This window comes from Podarcis liolepis, assembly GCF_965112155.1.
Source record: "Podarcis liolepis genome assembly, chromosome: 8".
Classification (NCBI taxonomy): Eukaryota; Metazoa; Chordata; class Lepidosauria; order Squamata; family Lacertidae; genus Podarcis; species Podarcis liolepis.
Genome location: NC_139560.1, coordinates 78,397,319 through 78,418,477, shown reverse-complemented (window position 1 = coordinate 78,418,477; position 21,159 = coordinate 78,397,319). Strand labels below are relative to the sequence as shown.

At 39.2% G+C, this 21,159-nt stretch overlaps 2 protein-coding genes across 7 annotated transcripts in view; both read right to left on the bottom strand.

Moving 5' to 3' along the window:
• Nucleotides 1-21,159, bottom strand: part of ABITRAM (actin binding transcription modulator) — a 180,525-nt gene that overhangs the window by 145,123 nt on the left and 14,243 nt on the right. The gene's annotated exons all lie outside the window — the stretch shown is intronic.
• Nucleotides 4,037-21,159, bottom strand: part of SLC12A7 (solute carrier family 12 member 7) — a 93,233-nt gene continuing 76,110 nt past the window's right edge. For 3 of the 6 annotated variants that reach the window (XM_083519072.1, XM_083519067.1, XM_083519070.1), the window contains exons 18-25: nt 19,142-19,337; nt 17,859-18,028; nt 17,203-17,334; nt 15,695-15,802; nt 14,818-14,934; nt 11,548-11,729; nt 5,706-5,839; nt 4,037-4,765 (exon numbers count right to left, since the gene is read on the bottom strand). In XM_083519072.1, the coding sequence (XP_083375198.1) occupies nt 4,674-4,765; nt 5,706-5,839; nt 11,548-11,729; nt 14,818-14,934; nt 15,695-15,802; nt 17,203-17,334; nt 17,859-18,028; nt 19,142-19,337 (1,131 nt within the window). In that variant the 3' untranslated portion in view covers nt 4,037-4,673. The remainder of the gene's footprint in view (nt 4,766-5,705; nt 5,840-11,547; nt 11,730-14,817; nt 14,935-15,694; nt 15,803-17,202; nt 17,335-17,858; nt 18,029-19,141; nt 19,338-21,159) is intronic. The other 3 variants (XM_083519071.1, XM_083519069.1, XM_083519068.1) reach the window with 1 other exon arrangement.

The window sequence follows — 21,159 nt, the reverse complement described above, 5'->3', positions numbered from 1 at the left end:
CTCATGAGGTGGCCAAAGTATTGGAGCCTCAGCTTCACGATCTGTCCTTCCAGTGAGCACTCAGGGCTGATTTCCTTAAGATTGGAGAGGTTTGATCTTCTTGCAGTCCATGGGACTCTCAAGAGTTTGCAATCACTATTGCTAGCGGCCAAATTCGACTAGTTCTTTGCTGATTTGAGAAGCTCCTCTGCCTGGTCCTGCCAGCAAAAAAACAAACCCATGCCTATCCAGAGGTCAAGCTGTTGACTCATTTAGCAGCAGAAATTTACTGAGAGGGAGCACAAAAAGATCAACTCAAAAGGGTTGGGGAAAACCATAGTGCTTGAGTTCTACTAAAACCACATTGGGGCTTCATAGTGCCCTTTCTGTCTTGGGAGAGAACCTAAGATAGGCTGGTCAACTTTGGGGGACTCTCACTTCCAACAATGGCAATATTACTTTTCAAATTGTTTTCATGCACCTTGGCTTTAGGATAAGAACCACCCCCATTTCTCAGGAGTTCGGCTGGTGGGGTCAGTACCCTAAAACTATCAGTAGTGGTTGCTTAGGAAGTAATGAGAATCAGCTGACCCTGAGTGTGAAAGGCTGGTGTGAGAGCATTTTTTAAAAAAAATCTGAAGGACATTATCAAGGGTACTCGATTAGATAGCATTTTATAATTTAAAATAAACCACCTCATTCACTTCTCTTAATAGCTGGCACTCAAGGCCAAAAGCTGTCCATCTTCCATGTAAGTAGATTATAGCGAGAATGAAACGTGTATTGCGTGGAACAAAGTGATAAAATTTGAGGCTATTATTTGCTTGAGCCCCCTGCATGGAGCAAACAAGCACATCAAGGGGAAAGCTACAGTGGAAGCTTTCCTACCTGATAAGCATTTACACTCTGAAATGGTGCAATCCAAAATTCTGCAACCTCTGTCCAAACAGATTCTGTGGAAGCAACATCCATAAGCTACTGAAGCGATATACCCCCCGAACCTTTCTCCAGGAATATCTGTAAGAACTAAACGAGTTCATGACATGACATGCCTTTTGGCTCATCCACCCAGTTTTTTCTTACAGACGTTGCCAGAGTAAGGTGGGACTAGACCACAGGGTAGTGATTCCTATGCAGAATATCCAGCAAAATAATCTCAACTGAGCCACTGAGCAGCCACAAAATTAAAAGACACCTGCTTCTTGGGAGAACAGCAATGACAAACCTAGACAGCATCTTAAAAAGTAGACATCACCTTGCCAACAAAGGTCTGTATAGTTAAAGCTATGGTTTTCCCAGTAGTGATGTATGGAAGTGAGAGCTGGACCATAAAGAAGGCTGATCGCCGAAGAATGGATGCTTTTGAATTATGGTGCTGGAGAAGACTCTTGAGAGTCCCATGGACTGCAAGAAGATCAAACCTATCCATTCTTAAGGAAATCAGCCCTGAGTGCTCACTGGAAGGACAGATTGTGAAGCTGAGGCTCCAATACTTTGGCCACCTCATGAGAAGAGAAGACTCCCTGGAAAAGACCCTGGTGTTGGGAAAGATGGAGGGCACAAGGAGAAGGGGACGACAGAGGACGAGATGGTTGGACAGTTTTCTCGAAGCTACCAGCATGAGTTTGACCAAACTGCGGGAGGCAGTGGAAGACAGGAGTGCCTGGCGTACTCTGGTCCATGGGGTCATGAAGAGTCGGACACGACTGAACAACTAAACAACAACAAATGCCAAAAATTCCTTGGAGGCAAAGAAAAGGAACACATGGATCCACTCTTCACTCAGGTTGGCCAACTCAACTAAATGAGCCATCCTCCTTTAGGCACAAGAAGTTCACTGGTTAGTATGTCAACCCTTTTCCTGTGAGATAAGGGTTTTAGCCATAAATTCACAGGGTTGAGGAAAACATTTTACATGTTAAAAGATACATAAGCAATTCTTCTTAAAATAGCCATTCCCTTCTAAGAAATTGACCAACTACAGTACCTCTGAAATTCTACTTTTCAAAAGCAATAGACACTTGCTAAGCCTATGACGACAGTGAAGTGATGTGTTTCAAAGCACCCTATTAAGGTCACTTGAGAGGACAAATTTCAAACTGTTCATGGAGTTATCTGGAGCACTGTATGACTTCAACTGTGAAATACGTTATGGACAATCAATAAGTAATTAGAACATCCCTAATGATTGCAACCACCACCACAAGGTTACAAAAATAAACTACAGAAACAACAAACTAATGATAGGGGATGAAGCAACTGCTAGCATAATAGCATTCATTGCATAATAAAAACTTGTGAGCTGTAATATTTATGTGAAATGCTAAAAGTAATTAGCTTTCACATATCCCCATCCCACCCGTTAACTAATATGCAGTACAGTAAATGGATACTATTCATCTATCCAGATTTTAAAGATCAATGATAACAGGATGGAAAACCTCAGAGGATTTTTTTATTCTAGAGCTACAAAGATGGCTCTGAAAATGATGCAACTATGCATGGTGGAAAATCAACATTGCACCAACCAGCCAGCCACACAAATGCACATGCACACCCAGGGTTACAGCACTGTTCCTGAACCCAGTTGGTTATGTGTTCAAAAATATGCCCAATGCACATGGAACCTATCCATGCTCTCCATCCCATACAAACCAATTCTGAGAGTTAAGTATTGTGCTAATTGGTCTTATGTGCATTACATACCTGGTAAAACATCAGATGTGTCTTGAATCTCCAGTGTGCGGGCACTGAACTATCCTGTCTGCTACCACGCACACGATCTGTGAAATCATGTTGTGATTCAGATGTTCATTTCTAAGCTCTCTTCAGAAAAATTAGTTTCTTCTCTTTCTGCGTTACAGGTACCTCGCTGAGAGTAGAAGCTTGCAATCCCATCTCTAACAAAGGTTATATTTGCATTTATTGTTTGCAAAATCTCACCAATATATCAAACAGTTCTAATTTCATGCATGGGTAACTTACATACAATACATTTCTTAAACAATCCACAGCAGTGACAAGAGGAGGAATGACCACTGGGAGGAACCCAGAAAGAAGAGATTCTGTGGGGCATCTCAACTGGATGCCTTCATCTGCCCCAGCTGCAACAAAACATGTCTCTCCTGTATTCATCTCTACAGACACAGCAGGCACTGTAACTCTCCAATTGTTTGACATAACCCTTGAAGGCACACTCTTCCAGTCTCCCAAGACAGATGCCAACCTAACTTATGCACAATACATTTTTTAATGTGATAAAGGTTTGATCTAATAAGTAATTTAATATTCTATTTATTTGCATTTCCACCCCCTCTAACAAACCCCCAAAGTCATTAAAAAACACGGTTTTTCTCATGGTGAAATTTCCAGAATTTTCACTTTAAGTAATATTAACAACACTGCTGGTGCTGTTACCAAGTGCACTTATTTTGCACTCAACAGCTGCTGTATTTAACTCTCAGTTGCTTGATTCTACCTGCACCTGTACAAAATATCTTATTTACAATATTTCAGTTTCGCATTTGGGTCTCCAAAAGAGCCCCCTTCCAATATTGAGTGGAAATATATAGTTATGTTTTTGGTGCAGGAAGTCAGGGAAGTGGAACAGTCATGCTACTGCCCAAGAGGATGGAGAACTGATAATGGGCATGTGTTGATCTGGTGAAGTCAGGAGTTTACCAGAAATTTGAGGAAGAAGCAAAACTCCAGCCACTCCCTGCCTACAAAACGAAATGGGTGCTATGCAGCTTATAGGTCGGCAAGTGTATTAGAGAACGAATTTTAGACTTTTATTTTGCCATTTGTAGGGTCCAGTCAATATTGCTTAAGAGCAGAGTATTCTTAGTTGTCAAGTTTTTGCATTCTGATGTATTCAATTTCCCTACAGCAGCTGGACATGTGTAACTTCAAAGGCTTAAATGATTTATTCTAGTGGATTTCTTCCTTTCTTCTTTCCTAAAAACTAAGAGCTGGGGTTCAAAACCTTAAAAACTCAGCTTTCAGCAAAAATTTAAGCCTGGACTCATAAGGGCCAGCCACTTTCAAGTAGTCAAAATTGTGGTTCCTAAATCAAAGGACTTTTATTCAACCAGTGATCTTTAATTAAAATACAATGCTAAACAATTCACAGAGTTGTGGATTAAAATGAATACAGAACCATAGAGACTTGGTAAGGAGACAGAACCTGCTTCCAGTTAGCAGGGTCAATGGTACAAAATATGTAGGCCAGACTCTTATAAAATGGTTCCTGGAAGCCCCATTTCCTCGTTTTCTTTTTTTAAAAACCATCATTATAAAAAGTAGTACAAACTTAGGAGTCTATTCCTATGTCCAAGAAGCAGCTATTGTATTTACTAGGAGCTATGTGCAAAAAGTATGCCCCTCTGTGTCCCACCCTAATCCCCAGAACAACAAAAAAATATCGTCTCCCAGTTTTCTACATTAAAAAAATATACAAGCATATAATACATTTATTCAATAGAGACACATTTTAGAGATCTATGTAGGAAATAATTTTGCTTACATAATTTTATAAAAGAAAAAAGAGAGGATTCAACTGTTTGATTCTATTTCGTATGCAATAAATAGGGCTGGGCAAAAGTCATTAGTCCCAACAAGATTTGCCGAAGTCCCACATTTAATTCCGGAAACAGATGTTATATGAAGTAATATCGGTGTGTTCAGTAAAATTATTAGGAGTAAATGGTGATAACTTCACGACCTCCTCCTCGTACCAAGAGCACTCTGTTCAAGCCTTCTGTCAAAACTTCCAAGAACTCCATATCTGGATGTCAAAGTAGTCAAGGTTTTAAGACCTGGAATAAAATTGTACCGAAACCTTATGGTGATTATATACTTCCCCTTCTCACACCCAAAGGTGCAAACTGCATCCCTCTCAAGGTATGTGTTAGCAAAAGATTCTCAGCTTGCTTTGCCTGACTTCATACCTCTAATCAGCGATGATCTCACTGGGCAAATCACTCTCATTCCCAAATTCAACTTCAGTTCCGCATGGGAAAGTAAAATGGGAATTTCTGTTGCCTGTTATCAAATGTAAATTGTAGATTTATCCGGAAGCAGGAACTGTGAGATTTTATCATTATGTAACTGACTTCCCACATTGTTATTACTGTATCTTTCGCTCTATAGGACGCACCCGACCATAAGACGCACCTAGTTTTAGAGGGGGAGAACAAGAAAAAAAAATTCTCCCCCTCTCTGCTCAGCACCCCTTCAGCGAAGCGGCAGGAGACGCGGAGCCCCTTCCATTTCTCCTCCTGCTTCGCTGAAGGGGTGCTGCGGAGAGGGGAAAGTGCGCAGCGCCTCTCCAGCGAAGCGAAGCCAGGAGAGCAAGAGGGGTCGGTGCGCACCGATCCCTCTTCCTCTCCTGGCTTCAGGCATAGCCACCATTAAGCCTCCGGAGCGCAGTGGGAGCGCTCCTGCTGCGCTTCGGAGGCTTTGCGTTGCTTTCGCTGAAACCATGGAGCCTGCATACACTCCATAAGACGCACACACATTTCCCCTTAATTTTTGGAGGGGGAAAGGTGCGTCCTATAGAGCGAAAAATACGGTAAATCACTTATCTCCCCTGCATAATAGGTCAACTGTCTTTATTTCATACAGTTCTATTCAGTATTTCCCTCATCTGATTCTAATATGGCTAACAGATTTTGGGTGTTGCTGGATGGCTGCTTTGATGCCTAAAGTGCACCAAAAAAGGATACAATTTTCATCCCCATGCCTGTTTTTTGGAGGACCAGGCATGTTCAGTAACACCAGTTGGGCATGTTGTGACTTGTTTAGCACAACTCCATTGAGCTTGACGGCAGTGTGCATCCTTCGCACATTCGACTGGTTCCTACAACATAGCAACAATTAGAGATGGATCAGCCAGCACAATCTTACTGGTAAGTGCAAGGAAAAGGTTACTGTTGCAGCCAAAAAAAATCTTAAGCCATACAACATAGCAAATGCTTAGTAATCAGCAGGTAATGCCAAGACATTTCCTAAAAATAAAACAAAATACTTGAGCACAGTGTCTATGAAGTCTAGGCCACTGTTGGGCTTGTGGACTGGATCTAGCTTTGGAAACAAATATATCTGGCCCTTCTGTAGACCTGCAAAATTTAAATCAGGGAGTGATAAAACATTTTGTTCCAAGTAGCATAGAAATACTATTGTTTTTGCACTTTTTCTAAGTCAAAAGGCTACCAAAGTTAATTTACTCCTTTAAGGGTTCTTTCATCAATGACTTCTTCATTCTTACATTGACACAGAGCAAGGGCAAGAAACCCATTTTTTCTCAGGGAATCACATTTTCCACCAGGAATAATCTGCTGAGAACTGCCTGGTGGCATAGGAGACTTGCTCCAGCCTGATTATTTTGGTTGCCCTTCTCCGTATTTGTTCTAATTCTGCAACATCCTTTCTAAGGTGTGGTGACCAAAACCGCACACAGCATTCCAGGTATGGTCACAACATAAATTCACATTTCAGTATTGGTAGTTTTATTTCTGATTCCTTTCCGTATAACCCTCAAACTGAATTTTACATTTTTCTACAGCTGATGCATACTGGGTCAAATTTTTAATTTAGCTATTCCACAGCAGACTCCAACATCCCTATCTTGCCCCAGGCACTGTCAGCTCAGACCCTATTAATGTGTGTGTGGAATTAAGTTTTTTGCCCTGATGTGCAAAAACCAAAACAAGGAAAGGAAGTCTGTGGGCTGCATCTGGCCAAGGAAGAAGCCTCCGTAATATTTTTCTGCAGTGCTCCAACAAAGAGAATTGCCTCTGAAGGTGGAAATCTTTTTCCAAAATGTGTTGGGCATTAACAACATTTTCTTGCCCCAATGTGCAACACTTGAACTGTATTTGCCACTTTAATACTAATTCTCAGGGGACATGAATGTCACTGGAGAAAGAGAACCAATAAATTAGGCTTAGATTTCTGTACAGTATGTGCCTAATTTTAGACAAATTATATGCTCAGCTGCTCCCGTTAACGTAACACTAAAGTTTTAAAGTACATTGATTGTGAAAATTAAAGGACACAACTTTATAGAACAATAACAGCTGTGGTGGAAGTTCTAGTTCAGCAAAGGTTCCTCACACTTGCCTTTCCTGGTCCCTGATTTCTGGTTTCAGTGGAGATGCTGAGGATTTAATCTGAGACCTTATTCATTCGGAGCATGAGCTCTATCCATGGAGTCATGGTCCACCCAGGCCAGGCGCTATGTTACCTTTGAAAAACTCAAAAGGCAGATGCCATTCTTCTTATGAATGCAGTAATGGGCAATAAATGCCCTGGAAGATTCTCTTAACTGAGGAGTTCCATCACATTTTTCAAGGGTGGTGAGGAATATAACATGCTTTGGAGCAAGCTAGGATACAAAGCCAATTTCAAGCAATCTTTGCTTGTTCTGAAGCTGTTAGCCAGAATTTCCTGGTTCAGACCAGAAAACAACCGTTATCTGGAGTCTTCCTCGTTTGTTTGCTCCTTCATGTCAAAGGAGGGACAAAGAGGTCTCACGGACAGCTGCAAGTCACATTCATACCTTGCCTTATTAACCCAAGATATGATGATCTAATTGCAGCACTTGCTCCTGACCTAGAGAATTGTGGGAGCACAAGAGCCCTGCTACATAAATATGTAAGGAGTCAACTGCATAAGCCTAATCATGGGTCTACAGTCATACTTAGGGTTACAGACGCTTCAGGTTGCGTTTTTTCGGTTTACGGACTGCTGAAACCCGGAAGTAACCGGGTTTTGGTGGTCGCGCATGCGCAGAAGCACTAAAATCGCACTTTGTGCATGCACAGAAGCGCCGAATTGCAACCGGCGCATGCGCGGACGCGGCGCTTTGGGTTGCAAACGTGTATCCTGCACGGATCACGTTCGCAACCCGAGCGTCCACTGCATATGAAGCAGGTCATGGGTTTCTGTGTGCATGACTGGTGACAGTCTGTGGTCTGGCACACAGCTGGATTTTGTGCATTCAAGAAACCAGATCTACGGGCAGAAAGCTTTCTGCAGGCTGGTCACATCTGCTGAATCAAGACACTTAGGTGCCATACAATGATTATGGAGGATGGATATGTAAAAAGACATTTAAAAAAAAAAATGTGAGAGAAACATCAGTGCTATGCGTGAAGATTTTTGGTATAAAGAACTGATGACTCACACAGAGGGAAAATCAAAGAACAAAATGACAGGGATATTCAACAAAAAAGAAAAAAAGGCAGGAGAGAGCCCTTAGTAATGCTTCAAAGCAGGGGGATGGAAGAAGTCACAGGAGAACAAAAACTTGCATCGCAATCACTTTCATGAGGTTGAATGATCTGCCTCAAAAATGACTCATTTATCCACATTAGTTTCTTTTTATAATCTTATCTGCTGCTATGTCCCCCCCCCCCCCCGTGGATGGAGAGTTTGAAGGTATGCAATATTGCACACTATTCTTACAAATTAAGCAACTGAACACAATATAGCTTAACAAACTCATGAGATTAATATCTGCATCTATCTTTCCCACTTCCTAATTATTATTATTTTTTAAATCACCTTTATTGTCATTGTTATAATCTTTGCAATTATGTCAATGTTAGCTTATCCAGAAACTACTATGCATCTGGTTATTGAGATAATTAAGGGGAAAAGTTGCACCCATGGGATTTCGATGAAGGAAATGTCAAATGTTTTATACAGGCAAATGGTGACCTTCATTTTATGAAACACATAATGTGATTTACTCTGAAGAAAAGTAGTAATAAAAAAGAGGCACCTAGCTTAGAAAAAGGAGAAAAGCGTAAAAGGAAAATATGACAGGAAGGCTAAGCCATCACATTCACATGCTAAAACATAATGCACAGGCCCAGTGAAGATTCAAAAACAGCTAAACTGGAAGAGACATGCAACAACACTTAAACAATAAAGCACAGAAAGCAGGAATAACAACCTAAATTAAATCAAATTCGACTTACAGATTTCCCCATTCTCTACATGGAAAAGAAACAAATGTGCAAAAATATTACATAGCTATATGGCATATTTTTCTAATATAGCACCTTAAAACACAATATAACTTTATTCATTTCCTAAATATTTTAATCACTAAAAATTAGTATATCTCGTGTGATTTTTAAAAACAAACCATAGCACACATTCCTAAAAGTATGGAAACCTTTAAATTGTCCCCTGTTCATATTGTACAACAGTTCTGCACTGCTCTTAAAAGTGGCCCCTCTAATCTTTAAGTGATTTCCTGCAGTGTTAATAGCTCAGGGGCAGACACAGAGATGAAACTATGCAAACAAGCAACTCCTGAGTTTGCACGCTCCCTTTCCAAAATCTTCCTTCATCTGAAAAAGGAATAAATTCTGACTCAACATAATATTGTATTCATCTATACTTGCAGCATTTAAAATGCCTACTTTTAAATTTTCTGTTTCTTTATTTTTTATTTTCAAAGCTTTTTATTATGGTGCTTTAGTTTTTAGCTTTTACTTTTTGGCTTTTTTATGTTAGTTATGGTTTTCAACCCTCTTTTTGTAATCATTTAATGTGGTCTGCAATTTTTTTTGCGGTTGGCTTTTGTGTTAATGTATTTTTCCTCCCCACAACTCCTTGATGGCAGGTGAACATCATATTTGGAAGGGATTGGATATTTTTCAGCTAGAGAGAGGAGAAGCAGGGAGACTGTAGTGTGGGCTAGCAGCTTCCCACCTCTGGTAGAAACAGTATCTGACCACATCAGCTCTCTTCAAAAGGCAGCAAGCAGTAAAAGACAAAGCTGTATGATCGTAACTGAGCATTCAGGTATACAATAATTCTTGGCCAGATTGAAATGAACCTATTCGGTTTTTGCCATTGCCACGGCGTTCTTAAATTGGACAATCAAACGTAAATTAAAGTGGTGTAAATTTTCTTTCTGAGAGATAAGCAACCACAGCAGTAACCTTACAAAAGGCCAAAACAATAACTTCTGAAGCAGATATTTCAGCAGGGAAGGTTAGCATGGAGACATAGGAACATATTGCAAGTACACATATTGCAATGCTGTAAGACATTTATGTCTTTTGGGGAACAGATTTCTATCACACTATTATTAATCTTCCTAACAAATCACCTGTTCCGCTACCGTGTATGACAATTACAGATGTGAAGTCAGTTACTTTTATTAAAAAGCTCAACCCATTTTCACATTTCTTGCTACAGAAATCTAGCAAATGCTCCACTGTCCTAGTTTATGACAGAAATAATATTTATTGTAGTGTAAATAAGGATGGACCTAAAATTATTTCTTCAAATTACAAAAAGAGGCTATATCAATTCTGCTTTATTTTAAAGGATATCTAAATTGTACAAAAAAGATATATCACATTTTTTTCAGATTTAGTGCTAACTTTGTAATGCTTTACATATTAAACTATTACTAATTTTTATGTTCTGAAATTAATGTATAAATGAGGGTTTGGATAGCAAATTTCTAAAAAACGTAATGGGTAGTACTTCAAAGCAACCCATGTAAAATAGATGATAAACATAATAAGCCATGTTGTGACACATAACCATGGCTTTTATTTCCATAAAAGTAAAACACAACATTGTTGTTGTTTTTTCAATCTGTAGGTGCTGCCAAGTCCTGGCAAGGATTACTAGGATTACATCGCCATCTAGTGGTTGCTGAAACAAAGTGGTTCCCTTCCTTATAGTACCACTGAAATAACGATGTTGCTATGATACCAGGCCACGCAAAGCATAGACGTTTTACAGAAGGAAACATCCGTTTCTAAAGATATTCTGTCTTCTTTTATATTTCACAAAGTTTTCTACAGTTATGGCTCCTGCTTACTCATAAGCCTTCAAACTAAAACTCAGCTCCTGCTGCACTCAAGAGAGCAGAACTGAATATAAGATAGGTAAAGGTAAAGGGACCCCTGACCATTAGGTCCAGTCGTGGCTGACTCTGGGGTTGCAGCGCTCATCTCGCTTTACTGGCCGAGGGAGCCAGCGTACAGCTTCCAGGTCATATGGCCAGCATGACTAAGCCGCTTCTGAGGAACCAGAGCAGCGCACGGAAACGCCGTTTACCTTCCCACCGGAGCGGTACCTATTTATCTACTTGCACTTGACATGCTTTCAAACTGCTAGGTTGGCAGGAGCTGGGACCGAGCAACGGGAGCTCACCCCGTCGCGAGGATTCGAACCGCTGACCTTCTGATCGGCAAGCCCTAGGCTCTGTGGTTTAACCCACAGCGCCACCCGCGACCCAGAGAATAATTAGAAGACAATTCTGTTCATGTAAGAGCAAAAGTAGTACTGGGAAGACGGCTAGTAGTGTGTGTATAAAGAAAAATAGAATTACTTATATCTTCAGCATGGGATTTTATGATTTTAAGGCATTTACACCTCCAGAATCTAACTGGCCAATGCATTCTTACTGCTTTCTTCTATGAGCTACCATTTCTAGAATAGTATAAACCCATTCTATTCAATACCATTAAATGTTAGTGTGGGTTTGATCAATGTTATCAGTTTTTAATGCCTTAAGTATCTACTTACGGTTTCATACTGAAGATATCCTTGTAGCTTGACAGGCAAGCTTCTTTATTTTTATGCTTCTCGGATATAAGCTTTTCTTTTGTCCAGGTCATTTGTATTTTGTCTGGTGTAGCAACAGCAGTGTGGGATTTGACCATTCCTGTTGAGCGGGATGCCGTGTTCCTATCATGGATTAATTGAGCCTGACCAAACACAAACAAGCAATGTAAAGATCAGCATTTTGGCAAGTCAGGGAACTCAAGGCTGGCAGAGGCCTGTCAATACCATGTAAATACTTTGCTTGCTTGTACATAAAAGCAGTTCATGTTCAGCTTATGAGAGATGCAATGTATTCAAGATGTTTATTCACCAGTTTAATGACAATAATGGTTGACATTATTAGTTCTAAATGGGGATGGGGGATCATTCCATGACCCATATAGGAGTAGAAATAATGTAATCGACCCTGCAGATACATTTGTCTGTGACAAGATGACTTACATGAAGGCAGCTGCTCATTTTGAAGAATAAAAATATATTTATACACACATATGGTACAGAACACACATTTTCCTGAGAGTTGCACTTCACAGATTGATTCTGTGGCAAAAGTGAACCCCCGTGGAGGCACATTCTAATGTCTCTTGAGCCAAACGTATGCCAAAAACCATGTTTTCAATTTCTTTCCTAATGATTTGTAGGATGGAATTTGCCTTTTATTCCCATTCTTTGCTACCTCTTACATAACCAGCTCCTGTTCCAGAAGAGGACCTCTCTTCTTATTGCACGACTGCGGAGTTTACTCAGGTTGGTGAAGTCCCTTGTTAAAAACTATGTCAACCAGATCATCTCTATTTGCTTGCTGACGCTCTCAAAGAACTCTAACACATTAGTAAGATGGGACTCAACCTTACAGAAGCCATGCTAGTTCTGCTTCAGCAAGTCTTGTTCTTCCACATGCTTGGTTATTTTATCCTTAACAATACTTTCCACCAGTTTTGCTGGGACAGGCAAGCTAACCAGCATATAATCTCTAAGATCCTCCCAGGATCCCTTTTCAAAAACTGGTGTTACATTGGCCATTTTACAGTCCCTGGGTATGGAGGCTGACCCAATGGACAAATTACTTATTTTTGTTGGAAGGTTACATTATAATATAGCAAGCCACATGCCATTCAATCCTATTTCCATAGATGGCGCTACTGTTCTTTAGACAGAGCAACATGACAGTAAAGTGTGAAAGAGTTTTGGCTCAAGGAACTTCTGAAACAAAATCTGGCATTTAGGATACTACAAAGCCAGTGCTTTTGATTGCTGAGAGTTTCAGCTCTGGTGTAAAATCTATACCTTTCTAAGCTTAAGTGGTATAAACTTTAAAATTAAAAACTGTCAAAAAAATAGCAAGCTCACTGGTTGTAGGAACTGCATCACTTGTCACCAGAAGTCACAGCCACCATCCAAATTGTTCATTAAAATCTCACCTCCATATTCATCATATTACCCGCTATCACAATAGATGGGGTGGGAAGACATTTTAACAGCATCAAAATATTGATATTTAAGTACTATGAAATGTAGCAACATAGCAGGAAACACTGCGCAATAGAATTATTCTCTGCAAAGGCTCTGTATGTGACGTTAGTATCGCAGTGCCTGTGAATACAAGTCTGTAACATCCTATATATCGTATGTAACCAGTTCAACCAGAGAGCTTTTCATTAACGTTTGCATCAATGCACAAAATGCTGAAATGCTATAATTCTGTCACAAAGTCTTAATTACATTACTGAATTATCCTAAAACTAGTTTGAGTTAACATGTATGCATTTTCCCTTATACAGCACTGCTTTTTATATTCCTTAATTTCAATAACCGAGAAACATTCTACTTTTATACTGACAAACTGTTCGTCAAAGAATGCAGAACAGTGCAATGAATAACGAAGTAATAAACACAACAATCTACCACACTAGTGTTAACAACAAACAATTCAGACTTGTTCCAAAGAGGAGATACTATCAGAGGGATAAAGCCAAACAATATCCAATGAAGGTATTAAAATTTAGGTTAATGCTTTTATTTTTTTAAAAAAAATACCTCAGGCTTTAGGACACAAATGATAATTACTGACATCAGTTACTGCTGGATTGAAAACATTTAAGATCTGATAAACCATGGGATTTAAATACAACATTTTAAAAGAACAGAAAGGGGTGACATTTACTAAATTCTAATTTTGGATTATTTTGTTATCACTTCAAACACACAACTACACTGAACTTACTAAAGGTGATCTACAAAAGGACATTCCACATTGCTAAGAACTAAAATTAGGACATCCGGGTTTGAACACAAGGAGCCACACTTGAAGTGCCATTTTTAAAATTATAACCGGGCTTAAAATGTATTACATGTATCATGGCATTCTGTAGAACATTAAAGGCAATCATTATTTCTATATGAACAATCAAGATTCAGAAACACAAAATTATTGCTATTATTAAATCTAAGCAATTTAACAAAATGAGAGAAGGGCTACAATTTTGCACACAGCTGAGTGTGATAAAGCTTGAGATTTCTCATAAATACTGGAATTGTGGTAGATTGTGATTAATGATTTGGCTTCTAATATCAAAGACCATGATTTTTTAAAAATAAAGAATCTTATTGTTGTATGTTTCCTGAAAGGAGTGTCTTGAGTGCTAACCTGCATAGCCTTTAAATATTTCTGTTAAATATTGCCTAGACTTGTTTGATTGGTTCAGAGTGACAATTCTGGTGGTCCTATGATTTCTTCATGGAAGAAATCACTGCAATAAATATAACTGCAGAATGCTTATGAATGGATTTATTCCAGGAAAGTTCTGAAAACAACTTTCCAAATTTCTGTCTTTCCTGGAAACTCAGAATTTTGAACATGTGTGTTCTTGTGTGGAGAGCAGTACCACAAGTCTTTCTTTAATGTACATAGCACTGATACCAGATTCAGGGGCTTCCCCTATGAACATAAGACTTGAATACCATGTTGTTCAACCAAGTGATTCAACTAAAGATACCGGGGCGGGGGGGGGGAATATTCAGAATGGTCTATTCTGAAAAGCTGAACACTGAAATTTCTATTTTAAAAAATTCATCTGCTTTTATACCGTAGGAATGGTACTCCCTACATATAATAGTGTAATTAGTAAGAATTAGAACAGGTTAGTGGTAGTAATTAGTACAGCTATGGTTTACAATGGCACTGTAAGTGTTGTCATGGGAAGGGAACAGTCAGGTGGGTACAATTTCTACCTCTTCCTCCTGAATGTCATTAGGTAGCAGATTGTCTACATCTTGACCAATACATTGTGGGCTAGAGCGGCTCTTCTTTCTGATTGAGCCACGAGACTCGTCAGTGATGCTCTGAATCTGGGACAGGAAGGTCACCAGGCACAACCGGAAAAAGCATATCATTAGCTCATAAAATACAATGGCACTAGTTAAACAACAGAAGGAAGCATAGTACATCTAAACAATGGGTACTGCAGTGGGTAACTTAGCATGGATTGCAGTGGCAGGTTCCTTACTGCCTCCACCTCCCGTTAAGGGACAGCAAGGATGCTGACCTGAGGCAAGGAGTGCAGTGGTGTTCCTCCCCACCATATGATGCTTTCTGTGCTTAAGTTAGTTTTCCAATATGAGAGTAAATCTGAAAATCCGAAGACCCTACGGACATAGTGAAAGAGCCAAGGATTTCTTTAAAAAGAAAATTTGTCTGCTACTCCGTTGTTAAAAAGTTGAAGAAGCCCACTAATTAAAATGTTGATATAAGGGATTTGGAAGTCATAGGTTGGGCCTCCACTCTAGATAGAGTAATTCTTGTTTCAAATCGGTGCTGTCCTTTAATGTTTTCAGTGAAAAAAATATTCTAAAGCGGAGTCTTTTATTAGAACAAAAACTGTATTTTTTTGTATTTTATAAGGATTTCTGATCTTCACCTTCGTAAGCATGTACTTGAGGATTGATTCCTCTTTGATATAAATGACACTGCTCTTGTAGGTAATAATAATAATAATTTTATGATTTATACCCCACCCATCTGGCTGACCTCATTAATTAGCACCAGAGTTTGGGTTTGCTCATACATTATTTTAATCGTTTTTGAAAATAAGAAAATAAAATGGATTACCTCTCTTTCCCTTTCATTTTTAGAAAGCTGCATTTGCTTTAGCATCTGAGATCTCTGTTCCATCACAAGGGTCTTCTCATACGTAAATGCTGAAATATCATTTTCAAACTGGAAAAATAAATAAATGTTATTTGCAATAAAAAGAAACCATATGCTAGTAGCCCTGATGTTTGGGTCAATCCCCTGAGACTACCCCAAAAGCAAAGAAAGAAAGATGATAAAAATAATATAAAAAATGAAAAAGGAAGCATTAAGTTAAAATTGCAATGAGAAATTGTGCTAATTTTTTATTTAGAATAGATGCAAACTGTCTATGTAGACCCTGATGATTTAACTGCCCCTCAAAATGGGGGAAGGGGAGGCAGCACATTCTTTCACTGTTCTGCTGCAACTTATGTTGCTGAAACATAAAGTTGCACATTTCCTCATTAAAAATATAGAGCTAATATACACTATGAAGATAATGGATTCGTGGACAAATATTAATTGGTTTACATATGCAGTTAAGCCCGCAATTTACGTGCATTTAACTCTTACACATTCAGCTTTATGCACCTTGCAATTTTTTTTTTAAAAAAGAAGGGGAAGAAAGGGGGTGCAATTCTGGGGAAATGACTTTGGCAAACCCATCTGCCATTGAACCCATTGTGTTTTGTCTATACATGATTGTGGCTTCACATGCATTCCCCGGAATATAACTCCGAAGTAAGTTGCAGGCTTACTGTAGTCATATTCTCATCCTCTGTCCCCTTTTCAGATGGATATATTATTCAACTAAATCCTCCAGTAGAGGGAGCTAAAATAGAGGCCAGTTTCCTCTCTGTTGGGACTACAGCCACAAATGATGAAAGTATTAGAGAAAAAAGGGTCCCTCAAGTCTAACTTGCACTGGTTGAAAAGACTGCCCACTCAGCCACAAGTTGGCGACCTATTTGTGCAGCCAGATGTAAACTCTTAAAGGAGCATTCAGATTTCTACCAGGGTGGAAGAAAAAATAAATGGACACGATCAAGTTAGTTTAACTGCAGTGAGACACCTGTTTTAACACTCCCACTGAAATCACTAGGATGTGAATATGCTTAGCCCTGACTGGATCATAATCTAATCTGGATTGGGAGTATATTAAGTGTCTTTTTTTTTTTAAAGACACTGATTTAAAACGAAATATGTGTCATGGACAAAACAAAACACAGCTTGGCTTTTCGTGCTGTCTGAACCTAGGCTCAAGATTTGTCTCCACAAACAAGCTTGATTGGTGAGAGAAGAACAAATCTTGGTTATAGCTCAGGGTTTGTTTGCATGAAACAAACCACAAGCCCAAGGCACACACGCACACACAATTATGTGAGTTGCTTTGGGGCTCACTAAAAGCAGGGGTTTTTTGTTGTTGTTTTTTAAATTACACGTAGGTATCTTTTCCCACAATGGACATCTTAAATAACGTTCCTCAGCTAAGGATAAACACAAACATTTAATGAAAGCTTAACTGGGTGCATCAAAAACCTTACCATTTCAACAACCTCGACCTCAGCATTAATTCGAAGATGGTACAAAAACATCTGGAGATCCTTTTTCATTTGAATACTATTGTCATCCATTTGAGCTACAGTAAAGATGCGCATTTTACATTTTCTCCAAACCTGTCAGTAGGAGAGAACGGTTTTGTTTTTTTACAAATGTGGAAGTGATTTCTCGTAACTTTATAGCTGGCAATGTACTGCTGCTGGTTCTTTACTGTGGTTTTCTGCTGTTAGCACTGCTAACAGTGTAGTACTGCATTCCTGCCTAATGCCCATCTCTCATAAGCTTTCCTCTACCAGAAGAAGTCCAATGTAGCTGGACAAGAGGAAAGTGAGGAAGAAGACAGTGACTTCATGCACATAATATCCAGCCTTTAGAACTTCTCTGTATGCATCATTAGGCTTACAGAAACACTTCTCAGTAAGAGAAAATCAGGCCTTCTGTTATACTCCAAAGGTTTATGGCACAAAGAGATCCTGCACCGACTATATCTCATGTCCGGGCTGCTAGTCGTTTTGTTTATGCAGAACTATCTGGATCCTTTATAGGATTTCACATGCAAAAGTTCCTAGCCTCAAAGAGCTTACAATTAACACTTGTTCATTTAAAAGCAAAGTTTCCAAATGGAAAGAAAGGCTAGTACCTTGTGTTGTCGCAGCAGGAAGGGAAGCAACATCAACATGCCTCCGTCATGAACAATCCACCAAACATCTATGTTGCCCTCACTAAAACGCTCTTGATTCGTAGGGAACGAGTCTATATTTTTGGCAACTAGAAGGGCTTGCTGTGCAGCCGTTGTTTCTCGAACAGTGTCTGGAAAAAGAAACAGGACTGCTGAAAACCACTATTGGGATTTCTAAAAACTTTTATCCTAGTTAGGAACCTAAGAAGCTGCCTTATACCAAGTTTGAACACTGGTCTATTTAGCTCAGTAAGTATTGTCTACAATGACTGGAAGCAGCTTTCCAGCATTTGAAGCAGGAAGATCTCCTAACTCTACCTGGGGTTGATCCTGGAATAGTCTGCAAGCAAAGCAGAATCTGTACCACTGAAGTTTGGTTCTTGTCGTGTTGGACGTATTAAAGGTTTAATAAAAGTTTGAGCTGTATCTGTGCCACAGTGATGCGCAAAGTAATTAAATGTAGATAACCTGTACACTTTCACATTGGGACGTCACACTTTCACAGGGACACCCAACTCCAAAGAGACTGCGATCTACTCACAGAATAGGGAGGAAACTCTCCTTTTTAGGGGTACAGGGCAAAGTTTATGAGCTTTTTGGGGGGGTATAAAGGGGAAAACCAAAAGATCGCTAAGAAGACAGTCAGCCTCACAGTGAAAAAATCCATCTTCCGTTCTAGAGATCATGCAAGAATGGAGGGCGGGGGGGGGGGATGCTCTTTCATCGTCACTAAGGAAAGGGAGCCAGCGACCGACCGCGATCTACCAAAACCTCCCAGGGATTTACCAATAGATTGTGATCAACCTGTTGGACATCCCTGGCATAGTACATTTTTTAAATAATTACTTGAGCCAGGGTTGACTGGTTTTTGTATTTTCAGAGGCCCGTCCTTCACCCAAGGCACAAGATCATACAGGGATTAAATAGCACAAGGCACAAGAAGAAAACTCTGCAAGACTCCACAGCACAAAGGCCATGGAGTCAAACAGAAATCATCCAATGCTATTCTCTGGAAGTGACCCCACAGTTAGGAATGGAACACCATAAAACAGTGTGACAGCGCCACTCCAGGAGGACACTAAGGTCAATCTGTGAAATGCTCTTTTCAAAACCTCCGTTTCAGGGCACTGTTTCATACTGGAAATTTTGAACATTCAGAGGTCAATCAGATGAATTTTTAGATGAAGTGTTACTATATTGCACGTTGCGAATATGATTTGTATAACTTGTACAGCCACACATACCAACAAAGTTTTTCCAAGAGAAAGGATTATCAGTATGTTTCCAGGACTGAGGCCATGCCATCAAGACAGTGTTATGCTTCATCCCTCCAAGGCCAGCAGATTGAATCAAATGGGAAATTCCATCTCTAACAGTGGATGATACCACAATCTGGCAAAATCCTTTGGTCCTCTCTGCTCCCATTAATGATCGAATATTCTGTAGGGATAAAAGATACATAAATACTTATAAACACTATAACAGAGTAGTAAAGCATGAAGCATTTCCTAAAATACTGTGGACATTTCTATTAGGGTTTTTGCATTGTTCAGCTGTAAACATACAGGAAGGAAACTTAAGCAAGCAGGATTTCCGGCAATAAAATCAGGCTTCTCTCTTGAAATAAGGATTTCCTATTAAGTTATATTTCAGACATTTAAAACGTTATCCACCAAGAAAAGTCACACAATTCTAACCAATTACTATGACTATTAAACTACTCCCAGAAATACCAGTTTGATATTTAACTTTATTAAATAACAAGGTTGAATTAGAGGTAAAGTGTTAAATGAAACACTTAAAGGCCTAAAGTGAGAAAATGAATTACTGAACTAATTATCACCTTTGTTATCTGGAAATTAGATTTACTACTTAAAAGTAAGGTGCAAATCTATCCATTTTCATAAATAAGAGGAGATTGGGAATAATTAGATATGCAATCTTCTTCTGTGATGTGGACTACTAATTACATATAATATGACACTGTATTCAACTAACTCATTTGCCCTAATAAAAACTAGTGCAAGGATTCCAGAGAATACAACAGGAATTTACCCCTTTCTCCCCCAGGGATCCCCAAATCTGCTTTGGAGGGTTGGGGGGTTCGAACCCCCAGAACATATTTAGGGGGAGAATGGGGGAGTGCGGGAGAAGATTTCATTGCACAAGGAAAATCTGTGCTGATGGAACCTTAACAAGCTTTTGCTTCTAAAGCTAGAAAATCTGTACAGGCCAGAGCTATTCCTCGTTTTAAACCTATCCTTGGCATGATTTGCATTTATTCTTGAATAATTTTAGCAATATATGTTGTATAGATAGGAACCCTGATGCTTCCCAGACAGACTCCCAAGAGAAGCTCACCTGGTACCTTCTTCATGGCTTTTTGGTTATGTTTTTGTTATCTTAAGACACTGGGCTTCTAAGGTGTGGCTGGCCTTACCTCCTCTGTGAGTTAAAAAGCTTTTATATTATGCTGTCTTTTCTTTTGTTCTTGTATTTAATATTTCACTTCATTTTACTTTATTTTTTGGGCATTGCTCAGAGAATGCGTTGCTGCACAACCTGTATGTATACAGTGTTTATTCAAATTAAATAAAACTTTTATCTTTCCAGTAGCAAGGGACAATTGTAAAATTGTGTTCAGAATACAATAGAGTAACTGGTTTTTAAGTAATCAAACTATTGTGATTAAAAATTCATCTCGGCAACCATTTACAAACCGCTGAGCCATCTCCTTTCGTTTCTGGGAATTACTCCAGGCAGACCTCTGAGCTTTAATACCTTGTTAAATATTAAGAGGGTGCTACATTTAAGTAAATGCTGACTTGCACAGGCCAAGAATAAAGCGTTCTGCTTTAAGCACTAAGCCACTAATAATCTTGTGTTCATTCTAATTGCACATTGCAGTGCGAAGTCCGATTTCAAGCTCTGTCACTGCACGGAAGGAACTATTTTGAGTCTTCCTGGATACAGTTTTGTTCAAAAACATAATGTTGACTTTTGGTGCTTAATACAAAAAAAAAAGTCAGTCTGCAACCACATAGGAGGTGCATTACAGTAGATGTAAAATAAAGCAAACCTTTAATTTACACCGCCCTTTGAATGAGAAAGCATGGGATACCCACACAAACATTCTGCTTAAAGGTATTCTTGAAATAATTGGTAAACACAAAATTATATAAAATTATATAAGATCTGAGTCTTCTTCATCCAGTTCTTTATGCAGTTCCTCTTGTCACACTGAATACCCAATGGCACAAGG